Source organism: Pleurodeles waltl, chromosome 7, assembly GCF_031143425.1.
Source record: "Pleurodeles waltl isolate 20211129_DDA chromosome 7, aPleWal1.hap1.20221129, whole genome shotgun sequence".
NCBI classification, from domain to species: Eukaryota; Metazoa; Chordata; class Amphibia; order Caudata; family Salamandridae; genus Pleurodeles; species Pleurodeles waltl.
The window spans coordinates 598191174-598207662 of record NC_090446.1 but is presented as its reverse complement, the minus strand read 5'-3'; the positions used below and the strand labels follow the sequence as shown (position 1 = coordinate 598207662).

General features: G+C 48.4%; 1 protein-coding gene across 1 annotated transcript; it reads right to left on the bottom strand.

Moving 5' to 3' along the window:
* Positions 1-1559: 1559 nt before the first annotated feature.
* LOC138304437 (alpha-2Db adrenergic receptor-like) lies at positions 1560-6116 on the bottom strand. Its single transcript, XM_069244487.1, has one exon. It carries the CDS (start codon positions 3780-3782, stop codon positions 2475-2477), a length of 1308 nt encoding a protein of 435 aa, XP_069100588.1. The 5' UTR covers positions 3783-6116; the 3' UTR covers positions 1560-2474.
* Between the last annotated feature and the right edge of the window lie 10373 nt (positions 6117-16489).

Here is a 16489-nt window from a genome sequence, read left to right as displayed (position 1 = left end):
CACATTAACTCAGGACTACACATTAGCTCTACGCTACATTGCCAGGGTACTCCTGGCACGGAGCATACCACACTCCCAGGACTACACATTAGCTCTAAGCTACATTACAAGGGTGCTCCTGGCACGGAGTATACCACACTCCCAGGACTACACATTAGCTCTATGCTACATTGCCAGGGTACTCCTGGCACGGAGCATACCATACTCCCAGGACTACACATTACACACTCCCAGGACTACACATTAGCTCTATGCTACATTGCCAGGGTACTCCTGGCACGGAGCATACCACACTCCCAGACTACACATTAGTTCTAAGCTTCATTACTAGGGTACTCCTGGCACGGAGCATACCACACTCCCAGGACTACACATTAGCTCTATGCTACATTACGAGGGTGCTGCTGGCACAGAGTATACCAGTACACCAGCAGGACTACACATTAGCTCTATGCTACATTGCCAGGGTACTCCTGGCACGGAGTATATCATACTCCCAGGACTACACATTAGCTCAGGAATAGACATTAGCTCTATGCTACATTGCCAGGGTACTCCTGGCACGGAGTATACCACACTCCCAGGATTACACATTAGCTCAGGGCTACACATTAACTCTATGCTACATTACCAGGGTACTCTTGGCACAGAGTATACCAGTGCACCCCCAGGACTACACATTTGCTCTATGCTACATTACCAGGGTACTCCTGGCACGGAGTATACCACACTCCTAGGACTACACATTAACTCAGGACTACACATTAGCTCTAAGCTACATTGCCAGGGTACTCCTGGCACGGAGCATACCACACTCCCAGGACTACACATTAGCTCTAAGCTACATTACCAGGGTACTCCTGGCACGGAGCATACCACACTCCCAGGACTACACATTAACTCTATGCTACATTACCAGGGTACTCTTGGCACAGAGTATAGCAGTGCACCCCCAGGACTACACATTAGCTCTATGCTACATTGCCAGTGTACTATTGGTATGGTATATCCCTGTAGACTCCAGTACATATACCACTGAAAGCAGGATAAAGTCCTAGGTATATAACTAGTAGCTCCCAAGAAGATAGTCAAACTCCCTCCGGAGAAGCGCTGGATGAGTGTGGGTAGAACACATGGGAACAGAGTCCAGCACCAGGGGAGAGGGACATACTCAGGGGTGGTCCACGCTCCACAGGGTGCTGAGCAGAGTCCACATTACTTACTCTTGGACACAGTGGTGTAAAATGTGCTTTCTCTCCCACCCCCAATGTGCCAGTCAACCCTGGAACCCCCAATTAACACCAGGTCTTTTGTCCTGAAGAGAGTCTCTCGTCTGCACGAAATATCGAATAACAACAGGCATGAACTCAGCAGTCATCAGCACAAAGGTGCCTAACCCGATACCCCACACCACAACCCACAATGCACCTCGCCCCGCTGATTTCCATATGCTACATTGGACCATTCATGCAGTCTTTTTTGGGACCAGCCCTTATCCTGTTAGCAAAGGGTTGAATTTCGTGCAAGCAGGGCTTCTTAAATACCTACAAAAAGTCTGACCAATATTTTAATGACAGTAAAAAAATAATATATTTACAAATTGCAGACGTTTATACACGTGGGGTGTCTCTTTCAGACTGGGTGAGGCTCGGTGGCGCCATCTGCACAGGAGGGAAAGTCCAGGAGTTCTGCAGAGAGGGTGTTTTTCTGGATTTTTTGGGACCTGTGAAAGTTCTGTCCAGTGGGCGAAGTTCTGTAGTTCTGTACCGGAAGGGAACCTTTTGTACTGTCAAAAAGTAACGTTCTGCACCGCCAGGGACATTCAAAATCTGTACATGAAGTGAAAATGTAAAACTGCACGCAGTAGGTTAAATCTGTAAGTTTGCACCGGAAGGGAAAAGCTGACGTTTTGCACAGAAGGTCAAATCTCGGTGCTGTGTATAGAGTGTAGAACTCTGGAGCTTGCACAAGAAGTGAACCTTTGGAGCCATCGTTTTCTATGAAGGCGAAGTTCTGGGGTGCCGGAGAGCGGTAAAATTCTGCCAGTGGGTGAAGTTCTGTGCAGAAAGTGAAATACATTCGTTTCTGTCGGAAATGGAGCGTTGAAGCTCTGAAAAACACATCAGAGCGGAGTTCTGAAGATGGAAGGCCGGGTCTGTACCCAACAAGGGGGCCAGAATGTGCCATACCCGCCAAGCGAAGCCCCTCACAGTGCCCTTGCACACACGAGGCTGGCTGCGGGCCATGCCCTTTAACAAGCATACCCTGCCCTGATGGGTGAGTGTGGCCCATTGCTTGCACCTGTGTTTAAATGTAACCTGTATCACTGAGGCTTATTCTGGTCCAAATCCTGCACATCCCGGCAGAAATTCTTCTCCCTGGACACATTGTGGCCAAAATCCTGCACCATGGACTCACTACTGCACAAACCCTGCAGTGAGACGTCAGAACTGTCCACGTCATTCACTAAGGGGTCACCGCAGCCCTCTACCCAGGACCCTTCTGCTGGTTCGACGCAGGATCCTCTTGAAGGCCTTGCGGAAGTCCTGGTTGAAGACGGTGTACAGGACTGGGTTGAGGCAGCTGTTGCAGTAGCCTATCCAGAAGAAGAAGTTGAAGAGCGCCTGGGGGATGGCGCAGGCCTCGCGGCACACCGACTCCAGGCTGTAAGTGAAGAAGAAGGGGAACCAGCAGATCACAAAGCCTCCGATCACCATGGCCAGGACGAAGGTGAACCTCTTTTCCCGCATCTGAGCCAGGCGGACCTTGGACAAGGAAATGGAGCGGTCTCGCCTCTGCTGCTGGCGTCGGCTAACGGGCCACGACAGCCTTTTCTTGCCCTTAGAGTCCAGGGCCGGTGACTCCTCCACTCTCCTGTTTTGGGTCAGCCGGGGAACCTTTCCCTTGGGTGTCGAGGACGAGGTGCTGTTTTCCTCCAAGTCCTCGTTCTCTGGCTCCACTTCGGGCTGGGGGTACCCTGAGCTCTGGCTGCTGGCGTTCTCCGGGTCGTAATTGTCGTCCGCACCGACGGAGCCCTCGGACGGGGAGGGCTTCGCTGCCAAGGACCCGTTTCTGACAGGATAGAGCGCGGTGGTCCTCTGCTTGGCCACACGGTAGATGCGGCAATAGACCAGGAGCATGATGAGGCAGGGCGCGAAGAAGGACACGGTGCAGGACGCCAGCACGTACCACGTTTCGTCGTTCAGGGGGCACTGCCAGAGCTCGTGCTTGGTCATGAAGAGCGGGGGCAGGGCGATGGTGGCCGAAATGAGCCACACCACGGCGATAGTGATCTTGATCCTCCTGGGCGTCCTTTGGAGGTTGTAGGTGATGGCATTGGTCACCGACCAGTAGCGGTCCAGGCTGATGGCGCAGAGGTGCACGATGGAGGAGGTGCAGAGCAGGACATCCAGCGCCAGGTAAAGACTGCACCACACGCTGCCAAAGTGCCAGTAGCCCATCACCTCATTGGCCAGTGAGAAGGGAATGATCACGGTGCCCACCATCAGGTCCGCCGAGGCAAGGGACACCAGGAAGAGGTTCTGTGGTGCTCGCAGGGCCCGGCTTGTGCGCACAGCCACGACCACCAGCACGTTACCAAAGAGGTCGGAGATGATGATGGTGACCCCTGCGAACAAGATGAGGGTGGCCTCCACAGGGCTATATGGAGGGCTCCAGGGCTCTTCGAGGCTGCCGTTGTGGGAAGCATTGAGGAGGTCCAGAGCGACCAGAGTGACCTCCTCCATCTCAATACCATGGTCAGCACAGTCTGTGGCCCTCATGCAGGAGCCTCGGCATGGGTTCCTCAGGTCACGGGATGGTACTTGCAGCCTCTCACTGCTCCGGCTAGTCCAATGGCGCTCCGCCTGACTACTGTTTCAGGCCAATGGCGTACCGCTATTCTCTACTGCCCCAGGCCAACGTGCGCCGCTGGACTCTTCAGCCCCAGGTCAATGGCGCCCTGCAGATTCTACTGCCCCAGACCAATGGCGCACTGCTGGAATCTTCAGCCCCAGACCAATGGCGCACTGCTGGACTCTACTGCCCCAGACCAAGGGCACGTTGACTGCGGGGCTCTACCGTCCTAGGGCAAAGGGTCGCCGCTGGACTCCGCTGCTCCAGGCCAGTAGCGCACTGTTGAACTCTAATGCTCTGTGTCCCTCTTCCACTAATATTCCCTGCTGCCTGAAGGGGACCGGCCAAGGACGGGTGCCACTGCAGCCTAGTGGGCTCTGCGCCGCACAGCTTGTCTTTGCTGTGCACGAGGGGTCACTGCACCTTCACGCCCTGAATCAGGATTCATCCATCATAGCCCAACAGGTGTCTGGATTGGTAAGTGAGTGTTACCGAGGGATCTCAGAGCAGAGAAGTGTGAGTCTGCCACGGTGGGCTGTTAGATTGCAGGTAGTCGGAACCGCTGCAGTGGGACTGAAGAGTAGAGGTTGGCGAGTCTGTCACATGAGAGTCTCGGATCTGTTCCACATAGGCGCGTCTCCGTTTAGTTTCTATGAGCTATTGTCGGAGCCCGGAATTAACAAGGCTGTCGAAAGCATGCTGAAGGCTGCCTCTTTAGTACTGTGGTGTCCGAGTGATGCTTGTCCGTCTCATTGTTACGACGGATGTCTGCTAATCTCACGGTGCACCAGGGCTTGTCACAGAGGAAGTGGGTCAGTGTTTCTCAAGGACAGCATATCTCGTGGGAGCAGCTCTCAGACAACTGAAGCAAGGTAAAGGGCAGAATGTCTTAGGACCAGTTGCAGCGGGTATTAGAGGGCAGTAGGTCCCCGAGGGCAGCAGAACCAGAAGGCATCTAGTCTCTGGGCAGCACGTCCCGGATGGCAGAACTCGCGGATCTCCGGACAGACTGTTTAAAGACAAGAAGAAACTGGTCCCACAGGGTAGAACGACACAAGGGCAGTTGTGAGGGGCAGCAGGTCCCAGAGAACAAGGCGTCCCAGGGCGCACTGGTCTCAGAAGGTCGCAAAGCGTACCAGGTCTCAGGGTAGAGGTTACGGAGTGCACCAGGTCTCAACTAATCACAGAGAGGACCAGGTCTCACGAGGTCAAAGAGCGCACCAGGCCTCAGGAGGTCATATAGCGCACCAGGTCACAAGTGGTCAAAGAGCGCATGGGGTCTCAGGTGGTCACAAAGCGCACCAGGTCTCAAGGTAGACGTTACAGAGCGCACCAGGTTTCAAGAGAGCGCCAGGTCTCAGGAGGTCACAGAGCGCACAAGGTCGCAGGGCAGAGGTCACAGAGCGCACCAGGTCTCAGGAGGTCACATAGTGCATCAGGTCTCAGGAGATCACAGAGCGCACAAAGTCAAAGGGCAGAGGTCACAGACCGCACCAGGTCACAGGTGGACACAAAGCGCAACGTGTTTCAGGAGGTCATAGAGCGCACTAGGTCTCAGGAGGTCACAGAGCGCACAAGGTCGCAGGGCAGAGGTCACAGTGCGCACCAGGTCTCAGGAGGTCACTCAGAGCAGCAGGTCTCAGGAGGTCACTGAGCGCACCAGGTCTCAGGGCGGAGGTCACATAGCGCACCAGGTCACAAGTGGTCACCAAGTGCACAGGTCACAGGTGGTCACAAAGCGCACCAGGTCACGGGTGCTCGCAGAGCGCACAAGGTCTCAGGAGGTCACAGAGCGCACAGGCTTTAGGTTCTCCCAGAGCGCATCACGTTTCAGGAGGGCACACAGCGCACCAGCTCTCAGGTGGTCACAGAGCGCAACAGGTCTCCCGGTGGTCACAGAGTGCATCAAGCCTCAGGAGGTCACAGGACACACAGGTTTCAAGTGGTCACAGAGCGCACCAAGCCTCATGGGGACACACAGCGCGCAGTTCTCAGGTGGTCGCAGACGGCACAGGTCTCAGATGGGCACTGAGCGCACCAGGTTTCTGGAGGGCACAGATCGCACCAGATCTCAGGAAGTCACACGGCGCACAGGTCTCAGGTGCTCACAGAGCGCGCCAAGCCCTGGAGGTCACAAGGTGCACAAGCCTCAGGTGGTCGCCTATGGCACAGGTTGCAGTTGGTCACAGAGCGTAACAGGTCAAGTCTCAGGAGCCGCAGTGCACGCACATCCAGGGCTTTTGAGGGTTTACCCAGCAGTGGAAGGTACCCGGGCGCCCTGAAGCCTAGAGTCGCTTCCAGAGCAGGAGGGCGTGTGTAAGGGGTGGTGACAGCAATAAGCACACCCCCACACTGGGCACAGTCCTTGACTCTCGCAACTGAGAGCTGCGGCGCTCGCAGCACTGGCAGGGACCCAGTGCTGGAGTGAGAAGCCCGGAAACGAGAGGCAGCTGCAGCTTTCTCTGCAGGAAGGGCCACTGCTACTGACTTACAAATGCCCGCACACTGTAGACACTCACTGATGTTGAAAACAAGGGGCTGCTGCAGCCCCCGCACGAGGGATCACCTATCCAACTCACTGTCTCACAGGTACCTCCAGAAAGCGTACACACTTACAAATGTTTATACTTTCGAACTGTCTCAACAACACGCATCTCGCTATTGTTTCACTGACATTTCCTCGTTCAGAGTGTTTCACAAAATCTCTTGTCCAAAACGTTCAAACAATCACAAGTACATTTTGTCTGATATGCAGGAACATTTGGCTGAGCAGCGTACACTCGAAAGTGTCATCTGTCACATATATTCACCAATTTACATATGTCACAGTAATTAAAGGGCACTCACTCACGACGTCAGACATACTGACAGTTTGCGAAAGGTACTCTAATTTACGCTGGGCAGTGAGCACACTCATGCACCGTGCGCACGCGCACACCCCATGCGCGCACACTCTGTCACAGGTCCGCTCACGGCTAGCCTGTGAGGCAGCCTGCTCCACGCACCCGATTCACCCTTCGCCACCCGATATGGTCCTGAAGAAAGTGCCAAAAGCGCGTGTGGTCAGGGAGACCATTTGGTTGTACAAAGGCATCTAGAAACATTGTACAGGTGTCCTCCTCTGCTAGGGTGACCAGGCGTCCGGATTTGCCTGGACAGTCCCGGTTTTTCACCAACTATCCCGGCAGATTTCAATAAATTGAGCGCATGTCCCGGTTTCTAGAGAGGGTCGACTGAAAACGGTAAAAGGTGATTTTTTTTGTTTTCCAGAGCAGGGAAAGTTAGCAGGTATTACCAGACAGCAATTTATTTAACAGTCATTACTCTGGATTTACAAATTGCATTTTGTTTATGTACTTTGTGCCTCTTCTATAATTCTAAATAAACTAGTGAGGGCTTTCGTTCTGTGCGCTCGGATGAAGTAAAATTGTAGTCCTTCAGTTTTTTTGTGAAATGTCGCAGTTTTAGGCTGTACAATTCTGGTCACCCTATCACTTGCCGAGCTTTTCCGGTCGTTCTCCCGTTTCCCAGAAGATAACTGCCCTCATAGAAGGGGCCCGCAGGTTTAATCCTGGAGGTGCGGTGGTTTGGCAGGGTGTGTGCGTCCTACCGTGAGAGCCCAATCCCAGGGCACAGTTCCTCACGTTGCGCGTCGTCTGACCTGTCTCTCTGGCCAGTGAGAGAGAAAGTACTTTGCTTCAGAGGGCGTGGGTGAAGAGGAGGGACGAATTTTTCCAGAAACTCAATATTTCGTATAATTGGATTTAATGCCAGCACCGTCACGGTCGAACATGGGAGTAACAATACCCATTATGATGAAAACAAGCAAGATAAGCAGTTTATCCTTAAAACATGCGGACGTTTGCGCACATAAACAAACGAAAAAGCAAGTGGAAAAGACGCCTTGTACCGACCCAGAATAAGTCAACAACCAACGATGGGAGGGCAAAAAACAAAAAAAAACACACAGGAAAACACACACAACATCAGTTCCAATTCAAACAAAAATGCTCGCGAGGTAAATAAAAAATACAGCAACATAAACACGGACACCTTCAGAAGATGCATTTCAAACAGCCCCAGCGTCCCCTCGTGCTCAAGGGGCGGATGGGGCATCCTTGTGAAATGTATAGACCCAGAGGCCCGCGCTTGTCCTCTTTGTGTATCTTTTCCCTGCTTGAAACTTTTCTCTGAGAGTAGAGAGCACACCAACTACCTATAAAAAACAAACACTGGCAAAGCCAATATGCATTGTGTTGGCTGGTGACCTTTTGGATGTGCCGATGCTTATTTTGCTGGTGAATATTTTTTGTATGGAGGCAGGTTATTGTCTTAAAGCCAAAATACATGTATATATTTTATGTAAGATCACACATCGCACCAGTAGTCCCTGTCACTCGAGGAGACTACTTATTGTACGCATGTGCAGACTCACAGACAGGTAAGCCGATGGCTGAAGTAGGCTGGCCTGGAACCCCATGCTGGCGGAAGCGAAATGTGAATGACACTGCATCAGCCCACTGGATGAAGAGGGCTTAATGAAGGCATCTGTAAGTGTATAGGTTAAATATTTTTATTCAAAAAGGGCCAGACCATTAAAAAAAACTCCCCTCTACCGTACAAACTCCCACTACTCTTAAAATACCACTTCGCCTCGAATGCTCCCTGTGTGGATACCGAAGTGTATAGAGGGTCGAAGGAGGCAAGTCGTTCTGGAGTGAGTCGGGTGAGAACAGAGGCAAGCGAGTGAGCAACAAGTAATGGTAATACGGCGAGTAATCAAGGAATTACCTCACCACTCACCCCATTAAACATGAGAATGTACCGTAGCAGAATACTCCTGGGTCACAAAGAAATACGAACATATCACACACCAGGAGCTGCCTGTGACACCTGCATGCATTTTCACACAACTCAAGAGATGCGATGCATCCTGCAACAGAAACTCTTTGGCCCTTCCCCCAAATCACCCAGTCCACTACATCCCAGGTAGAATGTACAGATAGAAGTAAAAGTCAAGTGACCTGCCCATGTGGCTGCCAATCAGATGTGCGACTAAGAGGTACTCCAATTCTCAGCCCGAGAGGTGGCCAGAGTACAAATGAACCTCCTCTAGATCCTTTCAGACAACTCAATGTTTGCCAGTGTGTAAGGCAGTGGTTTTAATGTCTTGATCCAACGACTACCGGTAGCAATGAAACTGAGGAGGTTCCTTATACTAACCCCAGCATTCATGAAAAGACTGTCACGGTGAGAGCAAATGTACTTATTAAAAACACACAAACAAATAATCGATCAAGATAAATAAAAAATCTGAAACAACTTAAAAAAATAGAATCTTAGATGCTGTTGGCGTTTTATATATAAATGACAACACTTGATAAGTATGCTTATGTTATGACAAAGAAACATAAACCAAAGGTATTTAAAGTTTATGATTCACAAGCATTGGACACTATAAGAACATGCTAAAGATCCTGAAGCATTCACACCATTAAATGAGTGGCAGAAACCTGGCCTGCGTTGTCATTGGGTGAAGAGCTCTCAGCGCTCCTGATCATCCTGCATCCCAGGGGCTGGAGCCTGGAAGTCCTCCACAAATGACTCTGCACCAAACATTGGGCACATCGAGGAGGGCACTGCTCAACCAGGACACTGGAAGGCTTCTTCAAAGCAGCCACTATTGTTTTAGCAGGTGCATCTGATGGAGCTATATCATTGGATCCGTCAAGTTCACCCAAAAGGCTTTACATTATTGGCCAACTGAAGCTTTTGAGGAATGTCAGACACTCTCTTCTTGACGGTCTTTTCTGGATTATACCACTATCCTAGTTCCAAGTGCATAGAAAGACATTGGGTGGAACGGTGAAGGCACTAGCAGAAGAGCCCCCACTGGTGCATGGTTGGGGCTCTTTGGACTACAGGTCCAAGTTTGAGACCGGTAGGAGAAAGCAGGTGGAAGTGCCTCCATCCATACATACTTTTCACCCAATGAGGACCCCCTTCTGCCTCTTTGTAAATGTTTGTACTATGGGGACAGGTTTGGAAATTCCGAAGGATACTGAAGAAAAAGAAGAGACACTTCCTGAATACCTGCTGCAGTTGGATATCACAATATAAAGGTTAATTTTATCAACCTGCTCTTTTATCAATTCTAGGATATTGACAACCGAAAGATCATAAAGATAAGCATAATTAGGGAAGTGTTAAAATGTGGTCTCTAGTTGCCAGTGGTTTGCACCCTATCGAAGTAGGAACCCTCACTCTAGTCAGGGTAAGGGAGTCACCCAGCTAAAGTAACCCCTGCTCACCCCCTTAGTAGTTTGGTTCAAGCAGTCAGGCTTAACTCAGAGGCAAAGTGTAAAGTATTTGTACACACACACACAGTAACACAGTGAAAACATTACAAAAAGACTCCATACAAGTTTAGAAAAATAGTCAATATTTAACTGAATAAAACAAGACCAAAACAGCAAAAAGCCAACATATACAAGTAAATATATCACTTTTTAAAGGATTAAATGAGTATTAATCTATAGGAATCAATTGTTTTATCCTTTTAACACTTAGTACCTAGGATGCGTCAGAAACAAAGAGGATGCAGGCTGCAGGCTGCAGGTGAGGCGCCGGATAAGCAAAGCGATAAATCGGTTCCTTACTGGGCAGGGGAGGTGATGCGTCCATTCTTTCCTCGTAGGTGAGGCGATGCGTCACTTTCTTACTGGCAGGGGAGGTGATGCGTCAATTGTTTCCTCACAGGAAAGGCAATCCACCAATTTCCAGACAAGCAGCTTTGTTTCCTTTCTGAGGTGTGGAGTCGATGAGAAATTTATGCCCAGGGACAATGCATGAAAAATCCAATCCAGATGCGCTGAGTAGATGGAATCATGCTGAACCAGGAGCTGTGTCAATTCTGCAGCCGAGAGACCAGCGCTGCATTGATTCTTCAGCCGCAGGACAAGCGATGCATCGACTTTTCAGCCATGGTGCATCAATGCGTGGATTTTCTCCTCCAGGTCACCAGCTTCCACTTCCAAGGGCCCAAGGACTGGAGTTGGCACCACGTGGCAAGTCAGGACTCGCCGCAGTTGATCCCAGGCACTGGTAGATGAAGTCTTTGATGTTCCTGAGACTTCTTAACAGGAGGCAAGCTCAGTTCAGGCCCTTGAAAAACCTTGGAAGGCAGGATGTAGAAAGCAGAGTCCAAGCCTCTCCCTCCCAGGATAGAGGCAGAAAGCAGCAGGCCAGCACACAACGCAACAGGCAGAGTGGCAGTCCCTCCTAACGCGTTTAGCTCTTCTTCCTGTCAGAATGTCCTCAGTCCAGAAGGATTCTAACTTTGTGGAATCAGAGGTCCAGAACCTATACCCATCTCTGCCTTTTATGTAGGCAAGCGTCAAAGAAAAGTCTGTATAGTGCACAAGACCTTGCGTTTCCTGCTCTGGCCCAAGACACAATCCAAGGGGTTGGAGACTACTTTGTGTAAGGACAGGCACAGCCCTATTCAGGTGCAAGTGTCAGCTCCTCCCACCACTCTAACCAAGGAAGACAGTTCAGCATATGCAAGGCACACCTCAGCTCCCTTTGTGTGAGTGTCTAGAGTGAATACACAAACAGCCCAACGGTCATCCTGACCCAAACGTGAATTCCACAGACAGGCAGAGGCACAGAATGGTTAAGCAAGAAAATGCCCACATTTTCTAAAAATGCCATTTTCAAACTTACAATTCAAAAACCAACATTACCAAAAGATATATTTTTTAATTGTGAGTTCAGAGCCCACAAACTCCAGATCCCTAGCTGCTCCCAATAGGAATTTACACTTAAAAGATATTTCAAGGCAATCCTCGTGTTACCCTATGAATGATATAGGCCTTGTAATAGTGAAAACTGAATTTAGCAGTATTTCACTATCAGAACATGTGAAACACACCCGGTGCATGTCCTGCATTTTAAATACACTTCCCCCTACCCATGGGGCTGCCTTGGCCTACTTTAGGGGTGACTCACATGTAGTAAAAGGGAAGGTTTGGGCATGGCAAGTGGCTGTATTGCTAAGTCAAAATTACAGTTTAAAACTGCACACACAGACACTGCAGTGGCAAGTTTGAGACGTGTTTACAGGCTACTCATGTGGGTGGCACAATCGGTACTGCAGGCCCACTAGTAGCATTTGATTTACCTGCCCTGGGCACACATAGAGCACTTTACTAGGGACTTACTAGTAAATCACATATGCCAATCACGGATAACCAATACAATTTCAACAAATAGCATAAGCATTTTAGCACTGGTTAGCAGTCGTAAAGTGCCCAGTGTCCTAAAGCCAACAAACACAGGTCAGAAAAAATGGGAGGAAGAAGGCAAAATGTTTGGGCATAACCTTGCAAAATGGGCCAGGTCCAACAGGAAGTATAGATGTACTATTCTTAGCTCCATATTTACATATCTTGACAATATATTGGTTGTTGATATTGTGCAGTCAATGCAATATAAATCAAATCGGAAACTCAATATTTGGGTAGAACACCTTTTTCAGCTGAGCACCCTCTACCTGTAGTTGGACTGTACCTGGGTCTGTGATAAGATATAGATCAGTATTTTGAACTGTTTCATGGAGGGAGCAGGATTGGATCACTGTGGTTCCGACTTCCTGAGCATCTGCTTCTCTTATGGTGGTGTCTCCTCTCTGATCTGTTCTGGGAGATGCTCAGTGGAACCTAATAACTGCCCCTTTACATGAAGGGGAAGAAGAGACTGTGTTTGGCCATCTATTTGCCACTCTTCTTTCTGAAATCCTTGGTCAGAATTTATCCTACAAAAATCTGGTGCAAGGAGCCCTGTAGAATAGTAACCTAGTCCTCTGCTCAGGAAGGTCCCAACAGAGACATCAATGTGGAGATGCAGTGAGAGTGCGAAAGAAGGAAAGAAAGAAAAAGAAGGAAAAGAAGGAAGACAAATGGAAGGGAAAAAAGAGGAAGAGCTAGTTGTAAGGAATGAAAGAAACATAAGAAGAATGAACAGAAAATGGGAAGGAGAAAAGAGAAAGTAAGGTATCTGTCTTTAGGAGAACAATTCCCGAGAATCTTCCTTCAAGCGATATTGCTCTCACACTTCACTCACTTACTCAAAGGAAGCCACATACTATAAAGAGGGGGATATTTTATTTTTCAGGCTACACCTTTGATATTGGCAGCTAATAGAAGGCAGGTGTCACCCCATCACTCCAGTCTAGGCTTTCCTGTTAAAGGTACAGTTATAGTCTATGACCTTTGTTAAAAGGAATCTTTTCGCCATGTTATCTATGAGGACAGGTCAATCACCCAGCCTTAATCTCAACACAAACTCAAAAGACACTGGAGACATCAGTTCCCTCTTGTAACATTCCTAACCTGCTAGTTGTCCTCTGTCCACAGGGACACCGATATTAGGCATCCAACCATATGAAACAAAGATTTGTAGGCCTGGGTGAACCTCTTCGGACATCCTCCAAATTACCCAATTTTCTGCCTATGGAGTTCACTGTATCCCTGAAGTGTTGGTATATTTTGCCTGTGGTTTGTGGAGCAAAGAGAAGTGAGATACCTCTTCAACATTTTTACACCTTAGGAGGAGTGTTGCTCCCTGAAGGAATCCTGCTAACCTGCATCTGATCCGCAAGACATGTTAGAGGCCAGACCTGGAGATGCCACACTCCTAACTCCTGTTATGGCGTTTAGCAGCAATGGGCAGCAGGAGAGTGAGCTCAAATCAAAAAGAGAAAAGTGAACTCAGCTCTTGACATCCTCCATAAGGAATGAAGGGAGCAAAGTTCATTGTCCTGTAAGAAGTGTGCGCCCAAAAATTTTACAACATTTTAAGGCAGGCATTGGCAAAGCCAATTGGTGTGGTGTTGGCTGCCAGCTTTTTGATTTTGTTAAAGACTTTTTGCAAAACCTGCAGAACTTTACTGTTAGGGACACTGCTGTGCCCTCATCAATCTAAAAAAACACTCTGGCTAAATGGAAAAGTATTTATTTGGGTTTCAGAAAGCACACATTGTTGTAGTAGTCCCTGACACTGCTAGAGGCAAACAATCTGATTGCCACCCCACCCCCTCCCATTTCCCCCAGCTCCAGGCAGTGGCTTGGCCTGCGTCGAGAGGAGATGACTAAACCTGCTGCTCCTTCTTGGGACATGCAGAGTTGGACTGGGGTACAGAGGAGCTGTTTTGGCTGTGTGGCACAGAGCCAAAGCTCAGCTAACCCGACCAGCAAGAAGAACCATCTAAAGGACCACCTCAAGGGCATAAGTCTGATGAGTTGATAGAAGGACCTGCTTCCCAACTGACCCAGAACAAACCTGAAAGCCAGGAGATGCTCCTGCACTTCAAGAGAGCAAGGGACATGCTTGCATTGCCAAATACTGTGCATGACAGTGAGCTTGCACCACCTCCTGCAGTCTGGTAGTGATCATCTTGACCCGCAAGCCTGTGATAGATTAAGTGTGTGGCCTTTGGAGTTTGCTACAACTTTCCTTTGCTCTATGTGATAACCAAGTTTCCTTTACACTATGCCAACAGAACATTAAGATTGTGCCATTTACGTTGATGACGTTTGGGGTACCTTCCATTGTGTGGCCTGGTCACACTGTACTGTAGACACTCCCATGAACTGAAAATATTGACATTGAGGATAATATTTTTAAGAGATGTACTTCCTTGTTTCTTTAACACTTTAAGGTCTCAGCTGAAAGTTTCAGACCCCTTCCTGGTCCCATTGCCACCATGAGCTTGATTTGAATCAGTTCAGTCTCTATGAACCACTGAGCTTTAGCTAGTAATCCCCATTACCAACACCAAATCCTGGAAGCACCAATATGCAAGGCATCCTCCCGACTAAAGGTGCTGTCCAGTTTTCCTTCCAGCCAATCAGTATCCCTCTTTCATTTGTGCTGGAACCTCCTGTTCATCTTGTGGTGTTTATTTAGTTATTTATTTATTGTTTGTTTGTTTATATATGCTTTTTTATATAGCGTGGCCACAGAATGACATTTTCCGAGAGGTATAAACTTTAGAGGTAACCATTTGACTACTGATTCCCAAATCGAAAAGAGGTGGAAATGCAGTCATTCTCATAGTGAGAGTTATTGTTGAGACTACGCACTCATCATTAGGCGTGAGAAGGAAAGGCTAGTTCAAGTGGCTTGGAGAAGGGCTTTCAGCTCTGAGTTGAAGACAGCCATTGAAGTGGTGGTGTTTAGGTTCGATGGTAAGCAGTTCCATATTATGGTTGCTCTTCCTCAGAAGGATTGTGCCATGAATCATTCCTTGTTAAGTGTCCGGGTTAAAGTGGCAGTGCTTCGGCACTTCGCCGTGGTCTGGTGACCCCAGAAAGCTTGAGTTTGTCCACCAGGTACTGTGGAGTGGATGTGTTTAGGGTCTGTGTGTAAACACAAGCAGTCTTGTGTGTGGCCCTGGCTTCAACAGGCATCCAGTGGAGAGTAAGCAGTATTGATGAGATGCAATGATTTATTTTGGCCTTCTTTTGTATGATTGATTTAAGGGGAGTGAGATGAGTCTTGGGCACACCAGTCAAGTGAGAATTACAGTAGTCGAGTCTTGAGAACAATAACAAATGAATATGAGTTTTCACATCTGGCTCTGAAATATAGTAGCGGATTCCCCAGACAAGATGAAGTTGATATTGTACCTTTTTGGCCATGATATTAATTTTAAATTAAAGGTTTAATGTTTTATCTACGATGACTCCTAAAGATTTTGTATTGTCAACAATGGTGGGTTCACTATTTAGAATATTGAGTGTATCCATCTAGGATTGTATTGGAGGTGGCGTATATATGAAGAAATGAGGAGGAATTTGGATTTAGAAGAGTTTAGGTTTAGGTGGTGTGAAGTCATCCAGTTTTGAACAGTAGTTAATGTGTTAGCAAGATGTGAAATGTCACTGGGACAGGACACCTTGAGGTATAGTTAGGTGTCATCTGCATGTTGTTAGTAGAGGATCTCAGATTTTTTAAGCAAGGCTCCAAGAGGCTCAATATAAAGGTTGAAAAGGGTCGGAGCAAGGATGGATCCCTGAGGCACTCTTTGATCCACAACCTTTGCTGTTAAGAAACAGTCGTCAATTTTTACAGTCTTTGACCTGTCTGTGAGGAAAGATTCAACCCATTTAAGGACCATGCCATCAATGCCCATCTGAGTGTTGAGGAGCATAAAATGGTAAACTGTATCAGAGGCTGTTGATAGGTTGAGAAAATCAGGAGACATGAGTTGCCTGTGTCTAGGACTTGAAGTGCATCACCACCCACCTGCATCAGTGCTGTTTCAATACTGCAGCCTTGAGTGAAGCAGATTGGTGTTCATCTAGGAGGAGTCTCTGATGTGTTTGGTAATTTGATCAGTGATGCATCTCTCAATGATTTGTGCCAGGAACAGGAATTGCTGCAGTGGTTCGCATCTACAGAGGGATATTTTTAGAAATGAGGTGACTTGATCTGTCTTGAGGGAGTCAGGAAAGGTTCTCTGATTGAGAGATTCACCAGTTGTGTCCAGTAGGGAAAAAAGGTATAGGTAAATGTTTGTCGCTACGTTACTCAGGATATGGTCCTTAAATTGGTTTGATGGTTTTGTTCT

Coding starts and splice junctions, on each gene's coding strand:
- LOC138304437 (XM_069244487.1), bottom strand. CDS start 3,782: ATGAGGGCCACAGACTGTGCTGACCATGGTATTGAGATGGAGGAGGTC.